The sequence below is a fragment of the Dermacentor variabilis genome, chromosome 11 (genome assembly GCF_050947875.1).
Source record: "Dermacentor variabilis isolate Ectoservices chromosome 11, ASM5094787v1, whole genome shotgun sequence".
NCBI lineage: Eukaryota > Metazoa > Arthropoda > Arachnida > Ixodida > Ixodidae > Dermacentor > Dermacentor variabilis.
This window is the reverse complement of record NC_134578.1, coordinates 94226886-94243843: the sequence shown is the minus strand read 5'-3', so window position 1 is coordinate 94243843 and position 16958 is coordinate 94226886. Positions and strand designations below refer to the sequence as shown.

Genomic DNA, 16958 nt, shown 5'->3' with positions numbered 1-16958 from the left:
CCGCCGGGAAACTTGGGCGGAGGGTTACAACGGCACTATCTGCAACAGGCAAGATTTAAAGCGCGCACGTTACACATATGTATCGTCTTCGTTTCAATTTGTGAGTGTGGCAGCTGCACGTTGCCGTCAAAACCGCCGCCTTTCGGGAAGAGCGCGTGCGCTTAGGGCACTGAGCACGGCTAGCAGCCACTAAAACTTACTGCAGCTTGAGCTGGCTTTTTTTCTCTTTTTTTTTGCTTAAATTTTGTTACGTGCGATGCTCTCTCCTAGTTCCCTCCTTCCGCCCCATGCGCTCAATTCACTCTCCAGTTTTTCTCTCCCTTAACCGGCCACTACGCGTCCTCTCCGCTTGTTAACGACTGGGAGAAATAACCGACACGCGATGCTGCGATTCGCCGCGAGAAGAGTGCTGGCAACAGCGTTTGTTGCGCGAGACTTGTAACTGGTCAACAGCGGCAGAACCTCGGTGACATCGTTAATGGCGGCAGTTGGTCCACCTCCCGCTTGGCATTTGTAACGACCAGTTTTTTACGGCTCACACGCATGGCTTGCCCTTATGATTACCTCGTTGCTATGGTAACCTCAAGCCCATAGCTCGAAGCCAAGCGGGCACAGAGCTTCCCGTTGTTAACGGCGACACACAGATGGTGTTTCGGTTCCCCTTCACATTTCGTCCAACGGAATCCTGAATTAATGTATGTCGTTGGAATAAATGGCGCACCGCTCTGGTCTGGTGCAGCGTTTCAAATGAAAGAGTCAAGTCTTTGTAAAGACGGCAAAGCTGAGATAATGACGTCCGTTTTCAACAATGTATTTCCAGCGTCAGCGAAGGCAAGTAAGTGTTAATAATCGTAACACAGAACTATGGTTAAGTACCGCATTGAGATCACATTTCCTACGACGATACTGATTGGAATATCGAACCCAGAACACACCTTTGCGGTACGATGACGCTAAGCTAACTTTGGAATCAAAGGCAGAACCGGCTAAGACGGAGACGGCAGACACACAGAGGCGTTGCTGAGTAGAAACGTTAGATTGCAATGTAACAATTCCACAGTTATACAAAAAGTGAATATTTTTCGTTACAGGTAGTGGTAGACAAATGCTACCTGGGTTGAAGGTACATACTCACAAATTCCACACAGATTCCCATAATACTATGGTCCCTCTTTATCAAACAGAATGGTGTCCTTGCAGTTACGGGTAAAATTGCTCCTCACGCACACCTCACAGGAGTTGTGCTTCATTGCTGTTAGCGCGATTAGCACTAATAGCTCTATTAGCACTAACAGCAACCAACAGCAACTTCACGCACATTGCACCATATTGTCCATTTCTAACCTATTTCACGCCAACTAGGGAAAACTGAGCTTTTGCCACTGGGTATGTCCCACGAGGTATGTGCAACTGACTATATGCATACGGGTAGGCGCCCGAATAGACAATTACGGAATAGACAATTTGGGTATCTGGTATGCGCAAATGTGCACGTGCCAGTGGGTCACTGGGTAGGTGTCATTGGGCACGTGCCACTCTTTTGCGCCCACTTGGGTATTTCGGTACACTAATAACAATCATCATAACATATAAAGCATACCGTCACAAATTACGCACGCATCCTAAGAAATACTGATAAGCGCATCAACGTCGCCAATCATCTCAAAAGAATGGGTACGCCGCCAAATATTGAGGTGCAAATATCCTGTTCGGTCCTCTCGAAAATGTTTGCACAACTTGATACGTCATCATTTTCTTTGCCCTAATGACCCTAATGGCGCATTAAATAAGGGGAGGGGGAGGGCGGAGGGTGATTAAACACTATATTCGGTGACATAGCAACAATGCCAGGAGTGCAAAAAGAAAAGCAGTGCTTATTTTCATTCGCTCGTATGTTTCATGAAACGAATTACACCATCACGTCCTCAGCTTTGGTACCTGGCATAGCTCATAACGAACAACAGTACTCATTTAAAAAGTCGCACATTCGCGAAGAAATGTGTGACCCCATGTGTTAAACACAAGAAAACGTCGCCGTACTGCACTCAGAGAAACATTGCTGAGTGTGTCGATCGCCATTCGAGGGCTATGCTTACTGCACATACGGCACATCAGGCGTACTGGGACATCAATGTTTCAGAAATGGCAATCGCAACGCGAGCCACAGAGAACCAGTCTACTTCTTCACTTCTACTTTTTTTTTAAATTTTGGTAAGGAAATTCCTTTCCCATAACTGAACAGGCTTGTCCCATCACGCGCTTCCCACTCCTATAGACGCAATTTCCCTTCTTTACGCAAGTCTTAACGCTGCCGCTACTGCTGTTCGCCATCATTTAGACCACGATCGGCTGCAGCAGACAGCCTAGTAATGGCTTTCATAGATTATAAAAAGACATTTTATTTAGTATAGATACCAGCAGTTACAGATATATTGGGCAATCAAGGAGTACAGGAGGCATGCGTTAATATCTGGGAAATATCTACAAAGATTTCACAGCTACCTTGCTTCTCCGCAAGAAAAGTAGAAAATTACCTATCAAGAAAGGGGTCCAGCAAGGAGACACAATCTGTCCAATGTTTTTTCACTGCATGTTTAGAAGAAGTATTCAAGCTATTCCACAGGGAAAAGCTAGGAGCAACGGTAAACGATGAATATCTCAGCAACCTTCGCTTTGCAGATGGCCTTGTCGTGTTAAGCAACACTGTATGGAGACTAATTACGACAAATGATAGATGACTTTAGCGAAGTAAGTATAAGAGTGGAGTTGAATATTATTATGCAGAAAACAAAGGTCTTGTCTAATAGGCTGGAAAGAAAAAAAACTAATGATCGCCCAATCAGCCTCTAGAGTCCGTTGAGGAGCATGTTGATTTAGGTTAATTACTCATGGGAGACCCTGATCATGAGAAGGAAATTTACAGAAGAATAAAAATGGGTTGTAGTGCCTACGCAGGCATTACGAATTCCTGAATACGAGCTCACCACTGTCATTGAAAAGAAAAGTGTACCATCATTTCATCCTACCGGTTCTAACATATGGGGCAGGAACTTCGAGGTTAACAAACAAGCTCCAGAAGTTAAGGACGGTGCAAAGAGCGATGAAACGAAAAATGTTATGCTTAACGTTAAGAGACAGGAAGGGAACAGCGTCGATCAGTGAGCAAACGGGGATAGCCGATATTATAGTTGACATTCGGAGAAAAAAAAATGCAGCTGGTGAGGCCACGTAATGCGTAGGGTAGATAAACAGTGGACTACTCAATTTACAGAATGGTGCCCAAGGGAAGGAAACGCAGTCAAGGACCGCAGGGAATAAGGTGGGATGATGAAATTACGAAATTTGCAGGCAGATATTCCTACCATCGCTCCCTCGACATAGGGCGCCACCCCTGCCACCGCCATGTTCAGGGCACCCCTCGCGCTCGCCTTTTTCTGTCCCACCGTTCTAGTACCCCGCCACCATGGATGCTGCCGTAGCCCGCCGGCGCTGGCTGCGCTAGCAGTTTCAGTGGGATGAGCCTATGGCACCCTATCCGCCTGGAAGACTCGAGACACCACCGCCTTCGGCAACCCACGACGCAGTCCTCGACATAATAGACACGAAAGACTAGTCCCTCTCTGAGGAGGAGGGGCAGCGTGGGGCGCTGCCATCAGCCGCGGCCATCACCAGCATGATGCCCACTGCGGGGCACGCACCCGTAGTACGTCGCCGGGCCTGCCTGGAAGCCGGATAACAGCCGCGGCAGTTGGTACTTGAAGTCGGCCAAGTAAAGCTGATGCTTCACCCTTATCTGCCTGCGTCGTTCTCTGAAAGCCTCAACTGACTGCCTGGCTCAGAAGCTACGGCACTGAGTCTACAATACTCATTGATTATATGACATCCATTGCATTTGACATTTGTTTAGCCTTCATTGTATTGAACTGCAAATCATGGCTTGCGCTTTGTGAAGTCGCCGCTGCTGCTGCGCCCGGCTGGGTCAGGACCCAGTAAGTAGTCTGACCACCTGCTTTTGTGCTGCTTCTTAAGCAAAACACGCCTGTTACCTAGTAAAATAAAAGAAAAAGAAAACTAAACAGCCTGTGCGATGTAGATGGTTTTCTGGAAAGGGAAATAATGGTCGTACGGAAACGCTGACCATTCAGGGAACACGTATGAGCTATTGATACAAAAAGCAATTTAGAGTATCTAGGATACGTAAATCCCGATGAAGATGACGTAGAGGTAAGCATAGGGACACTATAAAAGCAAGCTATTCTGAAGTGTTTCTATTTCATATCCTCCATTGGGTCCTCTGTGATTGGTCGAACAATTTATGGAACCACCCCTACTCCGCCTGCCTTTTACGAGACTTCAAGAAAGCCGTTAAACATTAAACATCTCAAAATGAAGTCCACACACCGATTATCTATTAGTAGGGCGAACAAAAAAAAATTTGATTCCTATCGTACGTTTTGTCACCATTAACTTTCCGCGAATGGTGGAAATGCTTTCGGGAGACTCCTAGATCGCCTGCCGGTTTTGCAACATCACAAAGCCGCGCAAACTCACCACGTCTAAGTTGCGTGTACGCACGAAAGATGCAGCCCAACGAAAGTGACCCTGTTTTTAAAATAGCCGCATACTGACCTTTAGAAATACATATAAGATGGTTGCCTGTACACCGGCGCTGTGTGCTCGGAGCTGGCGGGGAGAATCGATTTACTTGCGGAAAATAAAATTTGTCGTGTTTGTACGACGTTGCCGAGCCCGTTCGCCACGCACACGACATCCCTCTGCCAAAGGTCGTTTTCACCCTGTGTGTGTTTTGGCAGCATCCTTCAACGCCCGTCGCAGGCCGCAGCAATGGTAGCAGAGCATGGGCAAGTGGACCAATCGGAGAAACCGGTAGCACTCTCCTTACCCTATTATCTAATTTCTCTGCGCCAGCTCCAACCAAAGCAGTATCCACTGCTGCGCGCACCACGCGACTCCTTCGCCAATAAGGCAAGGAAAACCTGTCGCGGTACGCAGTGCTATTGGCTTTAGTGAAAGTTATCTACTTTCCCTGCGTTAATTCAGAGCTAACGAAATCCTCCCCACTTCTGCGTGCACCTCGCCTCTTGTCAGCCAATAAGGGAAGAAAAACACGTTAAGCTAGGCGACCCTATTCGCTTTGAAAGCAAAATGTCACCTTCTATACCAGAGGAGAGCGTTTGATTGGGCTCTTGCAACAACCTCAACGAAACCGACCGTGCTTGATTTGGTGGATGCGGAAATTTGAGTTCAGGAGATGAGAATGAAGTCAGAATGAAAAAACTTTACATTATTACGCCCCAACATGGTTGATGCTGCATCACTGTGGTATGTCTTGAGGAGGTGGCTCCAATTAAAAAGGCAAGGATTTTTTTGTAATCACCGAATGTATTCCACTAATTGTTAGAGTAAACGCGTCGACAGCGACGAGGGAAACTGCAAAATGTTCTTGAACTCTTTTTTTATTTGCGAACAGCACAGACGCGTAACACAAAACGTTACATTGGCGAGATTAATATGTTGAGCGTCAGATGTTGCCTGCGGCGCCGATATTCGCACGTATGTGCTCGGTATTGACGAATACGTATCATGCGTGCATCAGTGATCATAAACGCACAAGCTGTTTTTGATTAGCATGTCTACGAAAGTTCGCAGAAACATTTATCAAGCCAAATAAGTAGAGAGTAGCAATGAATGGGAACAGTTAGCGAGATTTTAATCTTTGCAAGCCGCCACGGACAAAAAAATGGTGGAATCCTCTATAGCCCGACTCGCAACTTACGACAGCCTCGCCATGGGCTCACACTGTTCAGTGTTTACATTAGTGACGTGAGTGATGGCCTGTCTTCAAAAAATTTGATTAAACATTATGCAGATGGCAGTGCTTCATATTCAAAAGCAGTGTCTGTGGAAATAGCTTTATCGGCACTTAAACATAAATAAATGCCTCAGTTTCCCCCTAAAGGGGAATCCCCAATTGCGATCCCAAACGCTGTCGCGAGCAAGAGCAGCAGCAGCAGCAAGCGAATTTCTCTTCGTGCTACCACTCGCTTCAGCGCGAACTAAACGGCGAGAACACAGCTCACACTAAGCCATCAGCCCTCGGCGCCCCTAGCCACTGTACCGACCGCAGATTGCGCGCAAGATAGGGCGCGCGCGGCCGCGCTCAACGGCGCCATTGTAGTAGACGTTTATTTCTGCAGCCCAGTCAATACAGCCGCCGCCCGAGTAGAACGCCTCCCTCCCTCCTACCCATCCTGCATTGCGCGTGACGAAAGACAGTTGGAAAAGTATGGGAGAGGAATTTGCCCTGCAGTGGGCGTAACCAGGCTGATGATGATGATGATGATGAAAGACAGCGCACTTCCTCTCCGCCTTCTGCACTGTGCACGAAATGGAGCCACTATATTAATCAGCTGACCCTGGGAGCGGAAGAAACTGGTACATAAGAAGCCGATAAATGAGTTAGCGGCAAGAGGGAAAATAGACAAATTCCAGATCAAGCTACAGAACAGGTATTCGGCTTTAACTCAGGAAGAGGACCTTAGTGTTGAAGCAATGAACGACAATCTTGTGGGCATCATTAAGGAGTGTGCAATAGCAGTCGGTGGTAACACCGTTAGACAGAATGCCAGTAAGCTATCGCAGGAGACGAAATATCTGATCAAGAAGCGCCAATGTATGAAAGCCTCTAACCCTACAGCTAGAATAGAACTGGCAGAACTTTCGAAGTTAATCAACAAGCGTAAGACAGCTGACATAAGGAACTATAATATGGATAGAATTGAACATGCTCTCAGGAACGCAGGAAGCTTAAAAGCAGTGAAGAAGAAACTAGGAATTGGCAAGAATCAGATGTATGCGTTAAGAGACAAAGCCGGCAATATCATTACTAATATGGATGAGATAGTTCAAGTGGCTGAGGAGTTCTATAGAGATTTATACAGTACCAGTGGCACCCACGACGATAATGGAAGAGAGAATAGTCTAGAGGGATTCGAAATCCCACAGGTAACGCCGGAAATACTAAAGAAAGCCTTGGGAGCTATGCAAAGGGGGAAGCCAGCTGGGGAGGATCAGGTAACAGCAGATTTGTTGAAGGATGGTGGGCAGATTGTTCTAGAGAAACTGGCCACCCTGTATACGCAATGCCTCATGACTTCGAGCGTACCGGAATCTTGGAAAAACGCTAACATAATCCTAATCCATAAGAAAGGGGACGCCAAAGACTTGAAAAATTATAGACCGATCAGCTTACTGTCCGTTGCCTACAAAGTATTTACTAAGGTAATTGCAAATAGAATCACGAACACCTTAGACTTCCGTCAACCAAAAGACCAGGCAGGATTCCGCAAAGGCTACTCAACAATAGACCATATTCACACTATCAATCAGGTGATAGAAAAATGTGCGGAATATAACCAACCATAATATATAGCTTTCATTGATTACGAGAAAGCGTTTGATTCAGTCGAAACCTCAGCAGTCATGGAGGCATTACAGAATCAGGGTGTAGACGAGCCGTATGTAAAAATACTGAAAGATATCTATAGCGGCTCCACAGCCACCGTAGTCCTCCATAAAGAAAGCAACAAAATCCCAATAAAGAAAGGCGTCAGGCAGGGAGATGCGATCTCTCCAATGCTATTCACAGCGTGCTTACAGGAGGTATTCAGAGACCTGGATTGGGAAGAATTGGGGATAATGGTTAATGGAGAATGCCTTAGTAACTTGCGATTCGCTGGTGATATTGCCTCGCACCCTTTCACTCGAACCTAGAGCATACGGCGCGCAGCCGCCAAGTTATCTCACTGATATACGGTACGGTATATCACGGCAACCATGACACTGACGACGACCGATATACGCCTCCTGAAGTGTCCACATAAGTGTTATCGGAACAATAGCTATAATGTCCAATCCAACGCAGCTGAGCGGTCCTCCGAGTTATGAACTCCTCGCGAGCAATCGAGCGCGTTGATACTCTTGGCGTGTTCTTATTTGGCCCGACCGAGGCGCAGCTACAACGCAGGCGAGAGCCTGCGCTGACAAGGAACGCGCAGATAACACAGGCCTCCGAGAGCCAGGGCGAGGATGACGTGGCGTCGTGGCGATGGTGGCTCCCCTCGCGGAACACATGGCGCGTTATCGAGGCCGCAGCTGCCCCTTTTCGCCCACTCAAGGAGGTTTAAAAGAACGGCTGGAGTGACGGGCCCCGCAGTTTTTTACCCGCAAATGTGAAGCCATCAGTTTGCCTACACTTCTACTCTGAAAGAGGGCCACGAAATTAAAACCTGCTCACAGGTTATTCCCTTTGGGTCAGCTAAGCTTGTGGTGTCTGGCTAAAATATTGCATTTTGCTGCATAGTGGTGTCACGACGTGCCGCGAACTTTGCAACGGCGTTTAGGCTTCCTTCTAAATCCAGTGACAAAAAGTGAGACGTCGAATGATAGCCGTACGGCAAAATGAATCCTTCTAAACAGCCATTAGTAGGAAGAAAGAGCTTCGTATATTCCCCTTTATTCGCTAACGTTTTTTTTTTCTGCTCACATGCAAGCTAAGATAGCGGCGGTTCGACTTCATTCTTGAGACGTCAGCTCCATTCTTCCAATACGTAAGCGCTACTAGCCTTCTAACCTCGATTTCGCCTCTGTGTGTGTGAACCCTCTTCTTACACGCGTTTCTTCAGCCGCGTTTTGCGTATGCTTCCGCTTCTTCTTGTTTTCACATATACGCACGCGGGCAGTTGTGACTGCACAGATTATTTACTTTGTCCTTATTTTCCTGAAATAAAGTTGATGCGTCTTTTTTTTTTCATCGTCCGATTCATGGCGGATCCTCCAGAATGGCCTGCGCCATCTCACTAAGGAACAACAATATCAACAAAGAAAATTCATGGCGTTTAAACGTGCTGGTGAAACTGGGGAAGAACGAGAGACGGGATTGGAGAACGATCGATTGCCCAAGCATCCCAAGCGCGCTGTTCGGGTTTGAACATCGTCAAACCCGACTAGCTGCGGACGCTGCATACCAGCATGGCAAGCTTGAGGAAGGTCCGTCTTTAGAAACGGCTGTAACCGCCATCTTGAAGCGGGACTTCACCGACAATCCGCGTGGTTTTGCGTGTTCTCTGTGTGTGTGACAGAGTGTGGCACAAGAAGGACTCGGACTGCGTCACGGCAGTCTTGTACTCGACCGTGGCTTTGGCTTTTCCAGACGTTAAGAATTCTCTTCAGTTAAGGTGCGTAAAATGCGCGAGTCTTCGTTCGCCAAAATTAAAGACCTTTGCACTCTGTGAGCAATGGCTACAGATGTCCGCGCGAACCTGCCCACCTCAATCCGCTCAACTGTATAGCGGAGGGCATGATTCCCTTTCGGAAACTCTTCACGCAAGTGCAAAGACTGCTCCACAACACTGGAAAGTACTGCGTGAAACCACAAAACGGTTGTCGTCCAAGTCTGGAACGGTCCTCCTGCTGTGTCTACTAAGCAACCCTATATACATTATGCGACCCAGTGTGCATGACTATGCATGTCATGTGTGCAATAAAACAACAGTTTAACAATGCTATCGCGAATGCAAAGGGTTTAATTAACAACCGGTCAAACGACAGCCTTTGCGCATGAAAATGGCAAATTTGTTCCACTGAGTACTGTTGCAAACCGACCATAAATTTTAAGCCTCCTTGCGCCCGCTCTGTTCCAATGAGGCGCGCTCGCGAGCCTAAGCTGGACACATGTCGATGATATTTGGGATAACTCGCGAAAGGACCCGTTGATTCAACAACGAAAACTAAGTAAAGCAACACAAGAGGTCGAACGACTGGCCTAGAAAACCGTTGTGATGCTGCTTCTGGAGCGCGGGAGTACCGTGTGGCAGCCATATACACATCCAAATATTAGCAAATGTGAGAGAATCCAGAACACGGCACTAGATATATCTTTAGATCATACGGTAGGGAACAGTCAGTATCAGGTCTCAGGAGGAAGGACGGAATTCAGAGTGTACATCAGAGGATGCAGATTAATAGTTCGAAGTAATTTTTTTTTTTGATGTTGCATGGGTACTTCAAAGTGGGCATTTGAGGCTATTTAACATTGGGTACATTACGGCCACGTACGAAGCACATCGCCCATTTAAAATATAGAACAGACTGTTCTAAATATTTGCATTCTTGTTACAACTGAGGATGCGTGGAATAAACTACTATGTGATGTCGTAATGCATAGTACTGTAAAAAAATTCGAAGTTTCATTGTTGAATGTATTACCGTAAAATTATATTGAGTAGATATATTGGTTTTAAGATCGTCTTAAAATTTCCTGTTGCAATATTTTGTTATTGTATGCACAGGCATGTTCTAGTGCATTAAATAGCTTTAAAGCTCTTGCGCGCCTATGATCTCATGATAACGTTTGCACGCGTATTCTACGCAAGCGTTTCTGTTTTTTTCTTTCACTGAAACAGGGGCCCTGTAACGTAAAACTATTGCAATATGTTTTTATTCCAATGGCCTGACGTCGAATTTACGTAACCGCCGACGCAAGCATCCGCCGGTCACCTGCGGGGTTGTCTGGACCGACCAATCAAGCGCTCTCCTCGTTTATAGGAGGTCGGTTTTGTTTTCACAAAACGAGTAGTGCCACCCCATGAATCATCGATTTTAAATTAGAGGTTTCAAGTAGTGTACAGAAAGTATGCTTACGGAACAATCTTGCGCAACCTAATCGCGCCCGCCTCAAAAAAAGAAAGGCAATATGAATAACAAAGAGTTGCGAGTTTGCTACACTGTACAGGCATGCCAAGAAGGCATTTTCGCGTTAGCAAATCATGTCTGCTCCGAACAATTGGATATCAGTGTGCCGCCCGAGCGGTTCCCTACAAACTCACCAATCACGGCGCAGACGGACACGAAGGCGACTGAGGCCACGAAGTACCAGGTGAGGTTCCTATCTACGGGGTGGGTGAGGAGCTTGATCGGTGCGCTGCGCATGTAGCGTGGTATGACCACCGGTGGCTCGGTTTGCTGCTCTTGCGTCTGCGACGGCTGCTGCTGCTGCTGCTGCTGCGGCTGCGACGACGGCGCAGACTTCTTCGTTCTGGTCCCTACACCAGCGCCTATTCGACTGTCGTCCAGGTCGATGATCACCTGGCGGTGATCAGCGACGGAGCCACGACTTGAGTACGGCGGCGGCCGGCCGTCCTCCATGCGTCGCTCGCCGGCGGGCTGATGCAGATCACCGGCAGGGTCACCGGGCGCCCGACGAAGCCATGGAAGAGACCGCTTCGGGCGGAGAACCCCGGGCACTCATGCTGGTCCCGGAATCGCTATCGCCATCGCTTTCCTTGCGGCTGGCGCCCTCTATGGGCAGGTTTCTTCTCCGGTATTCCGCTTCCGCGCACGCGCAGGTGCCGGGCGGGGAAGTCGTCATCATGGCTCCTGGACAACATGAAGGAAAGGAGGAAAGTCAAGTTACTAAACTTTTTTCTTTTCTGGACTGAAGGATACGCAGCAGCGCCCAGAAGGAACATGACTATGCAGAAACAATAAGCGTGCACTGTGCACTTCTACTTACGGTATTCGGTAGGGACATATTTCTTCCATAGCAGACTCACACCTTAAACGCAGCAAGCTGAGGAAAACAAAAATGGTAGGCGACCTTAATCTATGACTTAGGTGTCTCTTAGTGGCACTAGCACCTCGGCTTTGGTGCTTAGTGAACGCAACGCACGAACCGAACTCGGAGGCAACTGTGTGCCTTTAATTTGCAGCTTAAATATCATGCCATTTTCTTGTGTGGGACGCCATTAGTGACGTAATTACTTCCGCTTTCTATTTCCGGGTTTCCAGTAATTTCGACAAAGTCCTGCTTACGTGGCGGGTCTCTAAAATGTACTATTTTGTGTTTTGGCGTACGGTAATCAGTGGTTTCTAATCAAGTCTGATTATTCCAGGCACTTCAGTAACTCAACTTCCAACTAAAGTTATGCTCTCCTACTACATCTATAACGAAACCCATGAATTCTGCACTGTACTTCTTCTTTATTTTTTCTGGTTGATGTTGAATTTTGTTCGCGATCGCCTCAGTCATTTCTAATTAATTCTAATTATTCCAGGCACTTCAGTAACTCAACTTGTAAGTAAACTTATGCTCTGATATCATATCAATTGTGAAACCCATGAATTTTGAACCACAATGTTTTTCTAGATTTTTCTGATTTATTTTGAATTTCCTCCCCGGTCTTCTGAGGAGGTGAACCACAAGTGCTGCGCAAGGAACAAGACTGTCATTCGATGCTCGTGCCACCAAAATGCCTAAACAATATCAACACACGAACCAAAAGTAAACGCAAGGGTAATGGTTCGGCTTTCTGTCTTTGAATAGTCACGACTACCAACATTTGTCTTTTGAAAAAAAAAACGCGGTGGAACTGCGATGCGTGTTCCGACACGTAGCCGCATACGCAATATTAAGCCTGCACGCTTGTTCCCAAATGGAACTCTTTCTTTACTAGCTTTATTTTGAGGAAACATTGGTGTCCGCAGGTTCCGCGCTGGTAGCTCCTTTTCTCTGATCATTTTGTTTACTGCGGTGGCTTGTGCACACACGGCAAGAACGATCAGCTGCGCAAGTTCACTTCGCTGACATAATTACGCTCGAAACAATGAAAATGATCCTCATGAAGGTGCTTAAACTTTGTGACGCATCGATGCGTATTCTTCGATAAGCTTCAGTAAGGTGTGTGACGTTAGACATTGTGAATAGCGTATATGCTGAAAATGTTTCGAATAAAGCAAAGGTTAAAACACTGCGCAAGCCATTTTCCATGTGAGCATGCTGGCTAGATGTTTCGGCTTTAAGAGCAAGAGTAATATCAACATACACTTGGCACTGGCCCCTTTGTAAAGGTAAAAAAAAAAAAAATTGGGAACGAGACTACCGCGCATGGTCTGTACCGATAGCATGTGTGTAAGTATGTGAAACATATAAGATGGACGATAAGATAAGATGAGATAGGAATTATAGGATAAGGAACCAGTGTCGTTCTCCAGAGTCAACGAAATGATCCCCTGTCCATAAAAGCCTTCGTGCCCCGTGACAAGGGCCGGTATGTGGCCGTCGAGCCGCGTGGACCTGCCGACGCGGTTAAGTGCCTATAATTAGAGCTTGTCACCAACATCCGTGTAGGCAGGGGAACGGGCATTTGTGTCTTCGTATACGGCAGCACTAATGTGCTCACATAAGAAGACGCTCATATCGCCATTGCAAAGAGAAGGCTTTTTCTGCAAAGAAATATTTTTTCTCCCCAGTTCGAACAAGCGTACAAACCTACAAAAAACTCGCGCAGCTGTTCGAAGGAAAATTGCGCCATCGCAAGCTAGAATAGAACAAAAGTGACTACAGGGCAGCGAGAACACTCGAAGCACACTAGCTAGCCCTTGCTACTCGGCAAAGAGGAGAAGGAGAGTGAGGACATAGGTAAGGGGAAGGAACTATTTGATATAGTAGAAGAAGGGATAACAGAGAATATAATTAAAACAGAGGGGATGAATGATGAGGAATAAAGAACACCGGGAGCTTATTGTGTGATAACCGTAGGTCTTTGGCACCGGGTCTGTAATAGGGAGTAAATTTAAGTGGTACTAAACGAAATTGGGGAAAGGGGACAGAGAATGCGTATTGAGCTACTTTTTGTGCAGGTTTACTTGCAGAACTTCACGACATGACAAGGCCATGTACGGGAGTTACGTCGCCATATTCGTACGGTTTCCTTATGACTGGGACTCAGAGTTAACTGAGCCCCTTTCGCTTACGCCGAATACAAGCTGTACAGGGATAAATGTGTCTCAGAGTACAGTATATATGCATACAGGGTACACGCGTGTCGTCCGTAAGACGCATGTGACCATTTGTAAAACGTCGGTTAACTGAGTACTGTTCATGCGACACTGACTCTCAGTCCCTCTAACAGAAAACGTTTTTAGTGAGTTTGTTGGCGCAGATGCACCGTCGGTGTGGGCCGTTGTCGTGTTAACTACCTCAGAATGAGCACGTCTTCACTTAACAGTTATAGCCCTACAATGAGCTCCGTACCATATTGTGTCGCGCGGGGCTCACTCCTTTACTCGTCCTACTCCCCTTTTCCCTTACCCACAGTGCCGGGTAGCAAACCGGATGTCCATCAGGCTGACCTCCTTTAGCTATTCTCTTTTTTCTTTCTCATTCTCTATAGCCTAGGCAAGAAATATGCTGACAGATGAAGGCACAACACGGCAACTTTCTTACGTTTTTTTTTTTGCTTTTCAGTCATCACACATGCAATACAAACAAGTTTTCGATTCACAGCCAGAGGCTAGTAGTAGCGAGTCCTACTGGTAATCATTCGTCAGAAGCGGGGCAACTCATGGGAGACACACTGGAAACATATCCCGAATGAGATCGTACCAGCGCATCCAATCTAAAACCACCACTTGCAAGCAACAGTGCGCCCAGAAAGCTGGTGAAGTGTCTCATGAGTTAAGCCTTAGAGGTACGCCTATCACCTGAAGCAGACGCTGTTATGGTGCTGACGCGTTTCTACGAGATAACGAGAAACCAACAATGAACCGAAAGAGGAATAGCAAAGTCGCTGAGAAGAAAATACAATATTAAACATTTTATTGAAAAAATTAATATTGCAACTTTAAATGCGTTAGCATTTCTATGCCTAAACGAGCAAACCTGTCCTTCACGTAAAACGAATCACTATAACGAAGATAACGTATAAAACATTGTTGCTGTGAAGGCTTTGGTGATATATTTGGTGATGTTAGAATACAAGCCATCTCTAGAAACACATGTAGAGTAGACTTGGTGCTTTGTAGACATCAGGAAAGTTCGAATTTTGAAAAAAACCTTGTGCCAACCACGCCGCATCCCCGTTGCCTTTCGGTGGTCGCGGGATGCGCCTTCCGTTCGGGCCTTCCTTCGCCGATCAAAATGCCACAGATCTTTGACGGTTTATGCGCTTCACATGGCGGAACACAGACAGAGAAGCAGTCAATGACTTGATAACGATGGTAAGGCGAGCTGAGGGATTATACGGGTCTTATCACGGTTGACAGTTGTTCGTCGCGGATTCATAAGGTGCTACGGAGCGATAAGGGCTTATAATGGTCGGATCAATTCTGATAATGTTAACAAGCACTAATAACGGTTGATAAGGGTCGGGTCAAGTTCGATAAGGTTCACAAAAACCCATAAGGGTCGGATCTAGTCCGATAACGTTGATAACGACTTATAAGGGTTGATAAGCTCATAGATCAAGTTTCATAACATTGATAATAACACTGGTCTAGATGGAGATGAGCAAGTGGCCCAATGCTTATGCATACGTGGACCACTCACAGAGGAGTATGCGCATGAATTTTTTTCTTACTATATAATTTCCGTTCTCTTTTCTATTAGCTTGCTTTTCTGTGATTGCACCAATATATCATCTTTATTGTTATTTCGTAATCATACAGAAGAAAAAATAATGTTAGATAGTGTGTTTCATTAAGGGAGTAACATTTACTCCATCTCGTGACCGCAGTTTTCATATAGTACGAAAGACTCATACGCTGCGATGCGGCTGCAAGGCTGGAACTGCATGGTGCAATTCTCGCGAATGACGCGCAGCGCAAGGTGCACGGGTGCCGTTTCGACGAACGCGCCCACGGAAATCGCGTAGACGCGCGGCGCTGTCGGAAGTGGAAAAAATGGCTGTGGCTTAGCTAAGGTTAAGCCCAGGATGCGAAGCATACTAGCCTTTATTTTAGTTGTTGAACCACTGTTTAGCCTGGTGAACTGCTGTTGCTTGGCTATATTTGGTTCGGCTAGACGAAGAAACAACTCATGCAGGCGAGCGCACGAGTTGAGCCTCCGCTTTTGCAGCTGTTATGACGTCATATGGTAGCTACGCGGCCGCGCGCGGCGCAGCAAGGAAGAGCGTGGTTGTGCGGCTAGTATGCTTCGCATAAAAACACGCGCCGCGTCGCGTTGACTGCAGCGCGAATGGCACGCCACGCAATGCGCCGCGCATTGACTCCCTCAACGCCACCAGATGGAGTTGTCATTCGCGCATCTTGGCGGAACCGCTAGGGGGAACGCGCGACAAAGCCGGCGCGGCTGGCACGGAACCGCCGCGATTGCGCTTGTACTATGCGCGGAGCCGCGCATCGCGTTTTCGCCAGCGAAAAAAGAAAAAAAAAACAAAACACGTGCGATGTGGTCCCAGCATAACTGATCACCCATGCACAGAGAAGCACGTCAAGCAAAACCATATCAGATGCGGCCTCCCGACAAGGCACCTCGTGTCAAGACACCGGCACTACGCGATACATCTAAGCATTGACAATAAAAGTTCACATGGCCATGCTCTGACTGGCATCAATCGTCCCGATTGTATCTGCATATTATTCAGAAAATGAGGCCAATTGGCTCGCGCATACAAGATCCATCTGCGTTTACTTGCACGGCTGGTGAAGCTGCACAGGAATTTTAACTGAGGACAGCATGTGGACAAACAAATCTAATTTCGCTCGTAGCATCGATGACAAGTTCTTCACTTTAGCGTATGGGGACCAGTTCTGTTAAAACAAAAAAATAATAATAGAAACTCTCTCTTCTACTAGAAACGGGAAAGAAAGCCATTTTAGAAAAATAATCTTGGGTTCTTCCATTCTAATAGCATTTCTTGAGTAACAATATATATTTTTTGTGTTCCTTTGTTTTTCGAAATTGATATGTTACAGTGTGCAGATAGGATGGAATAAAGAACTAAGCAAAACGTGAGCCTTCTAAAGGTGACTTCTCACGCGCCCCCGGCAATGCTTATGCTTCTAATACTGCCCTAAATACACGTAGTTGAGAGCGCGGAATAAGGCGTCAGATAACCGCTTCGAGAAAACAATTGCAA

The 16958-nt window shown here is 46.6% G+C and overlaps 1 protein-coding gene across 1 annotated transcript in view; it reads right to left on the bottom strand.

Annotated features, from left to right (window-relative positions):
• LOC142563876 (putative diacylglycerol O-acyltransferase Mb3761c) overlaps window positions 1-16958 on the bottom strand; it is a 546482-nt gene that overhangs the window by 239279 nt on the left and 290245 nt on the right. The window contains exon 3 of the mRNA XM_075674553.1: window positions 10908-11457. Coding sequence (XP_075530668.1) covers window positions 10908-11226 — 319 coding nt within the window. The 5' untranslated portion in view covers window positions 11227-11457. The remainder of the gene's footprint in view (window positions 1-10907; window positions 11458-16958) is intronic.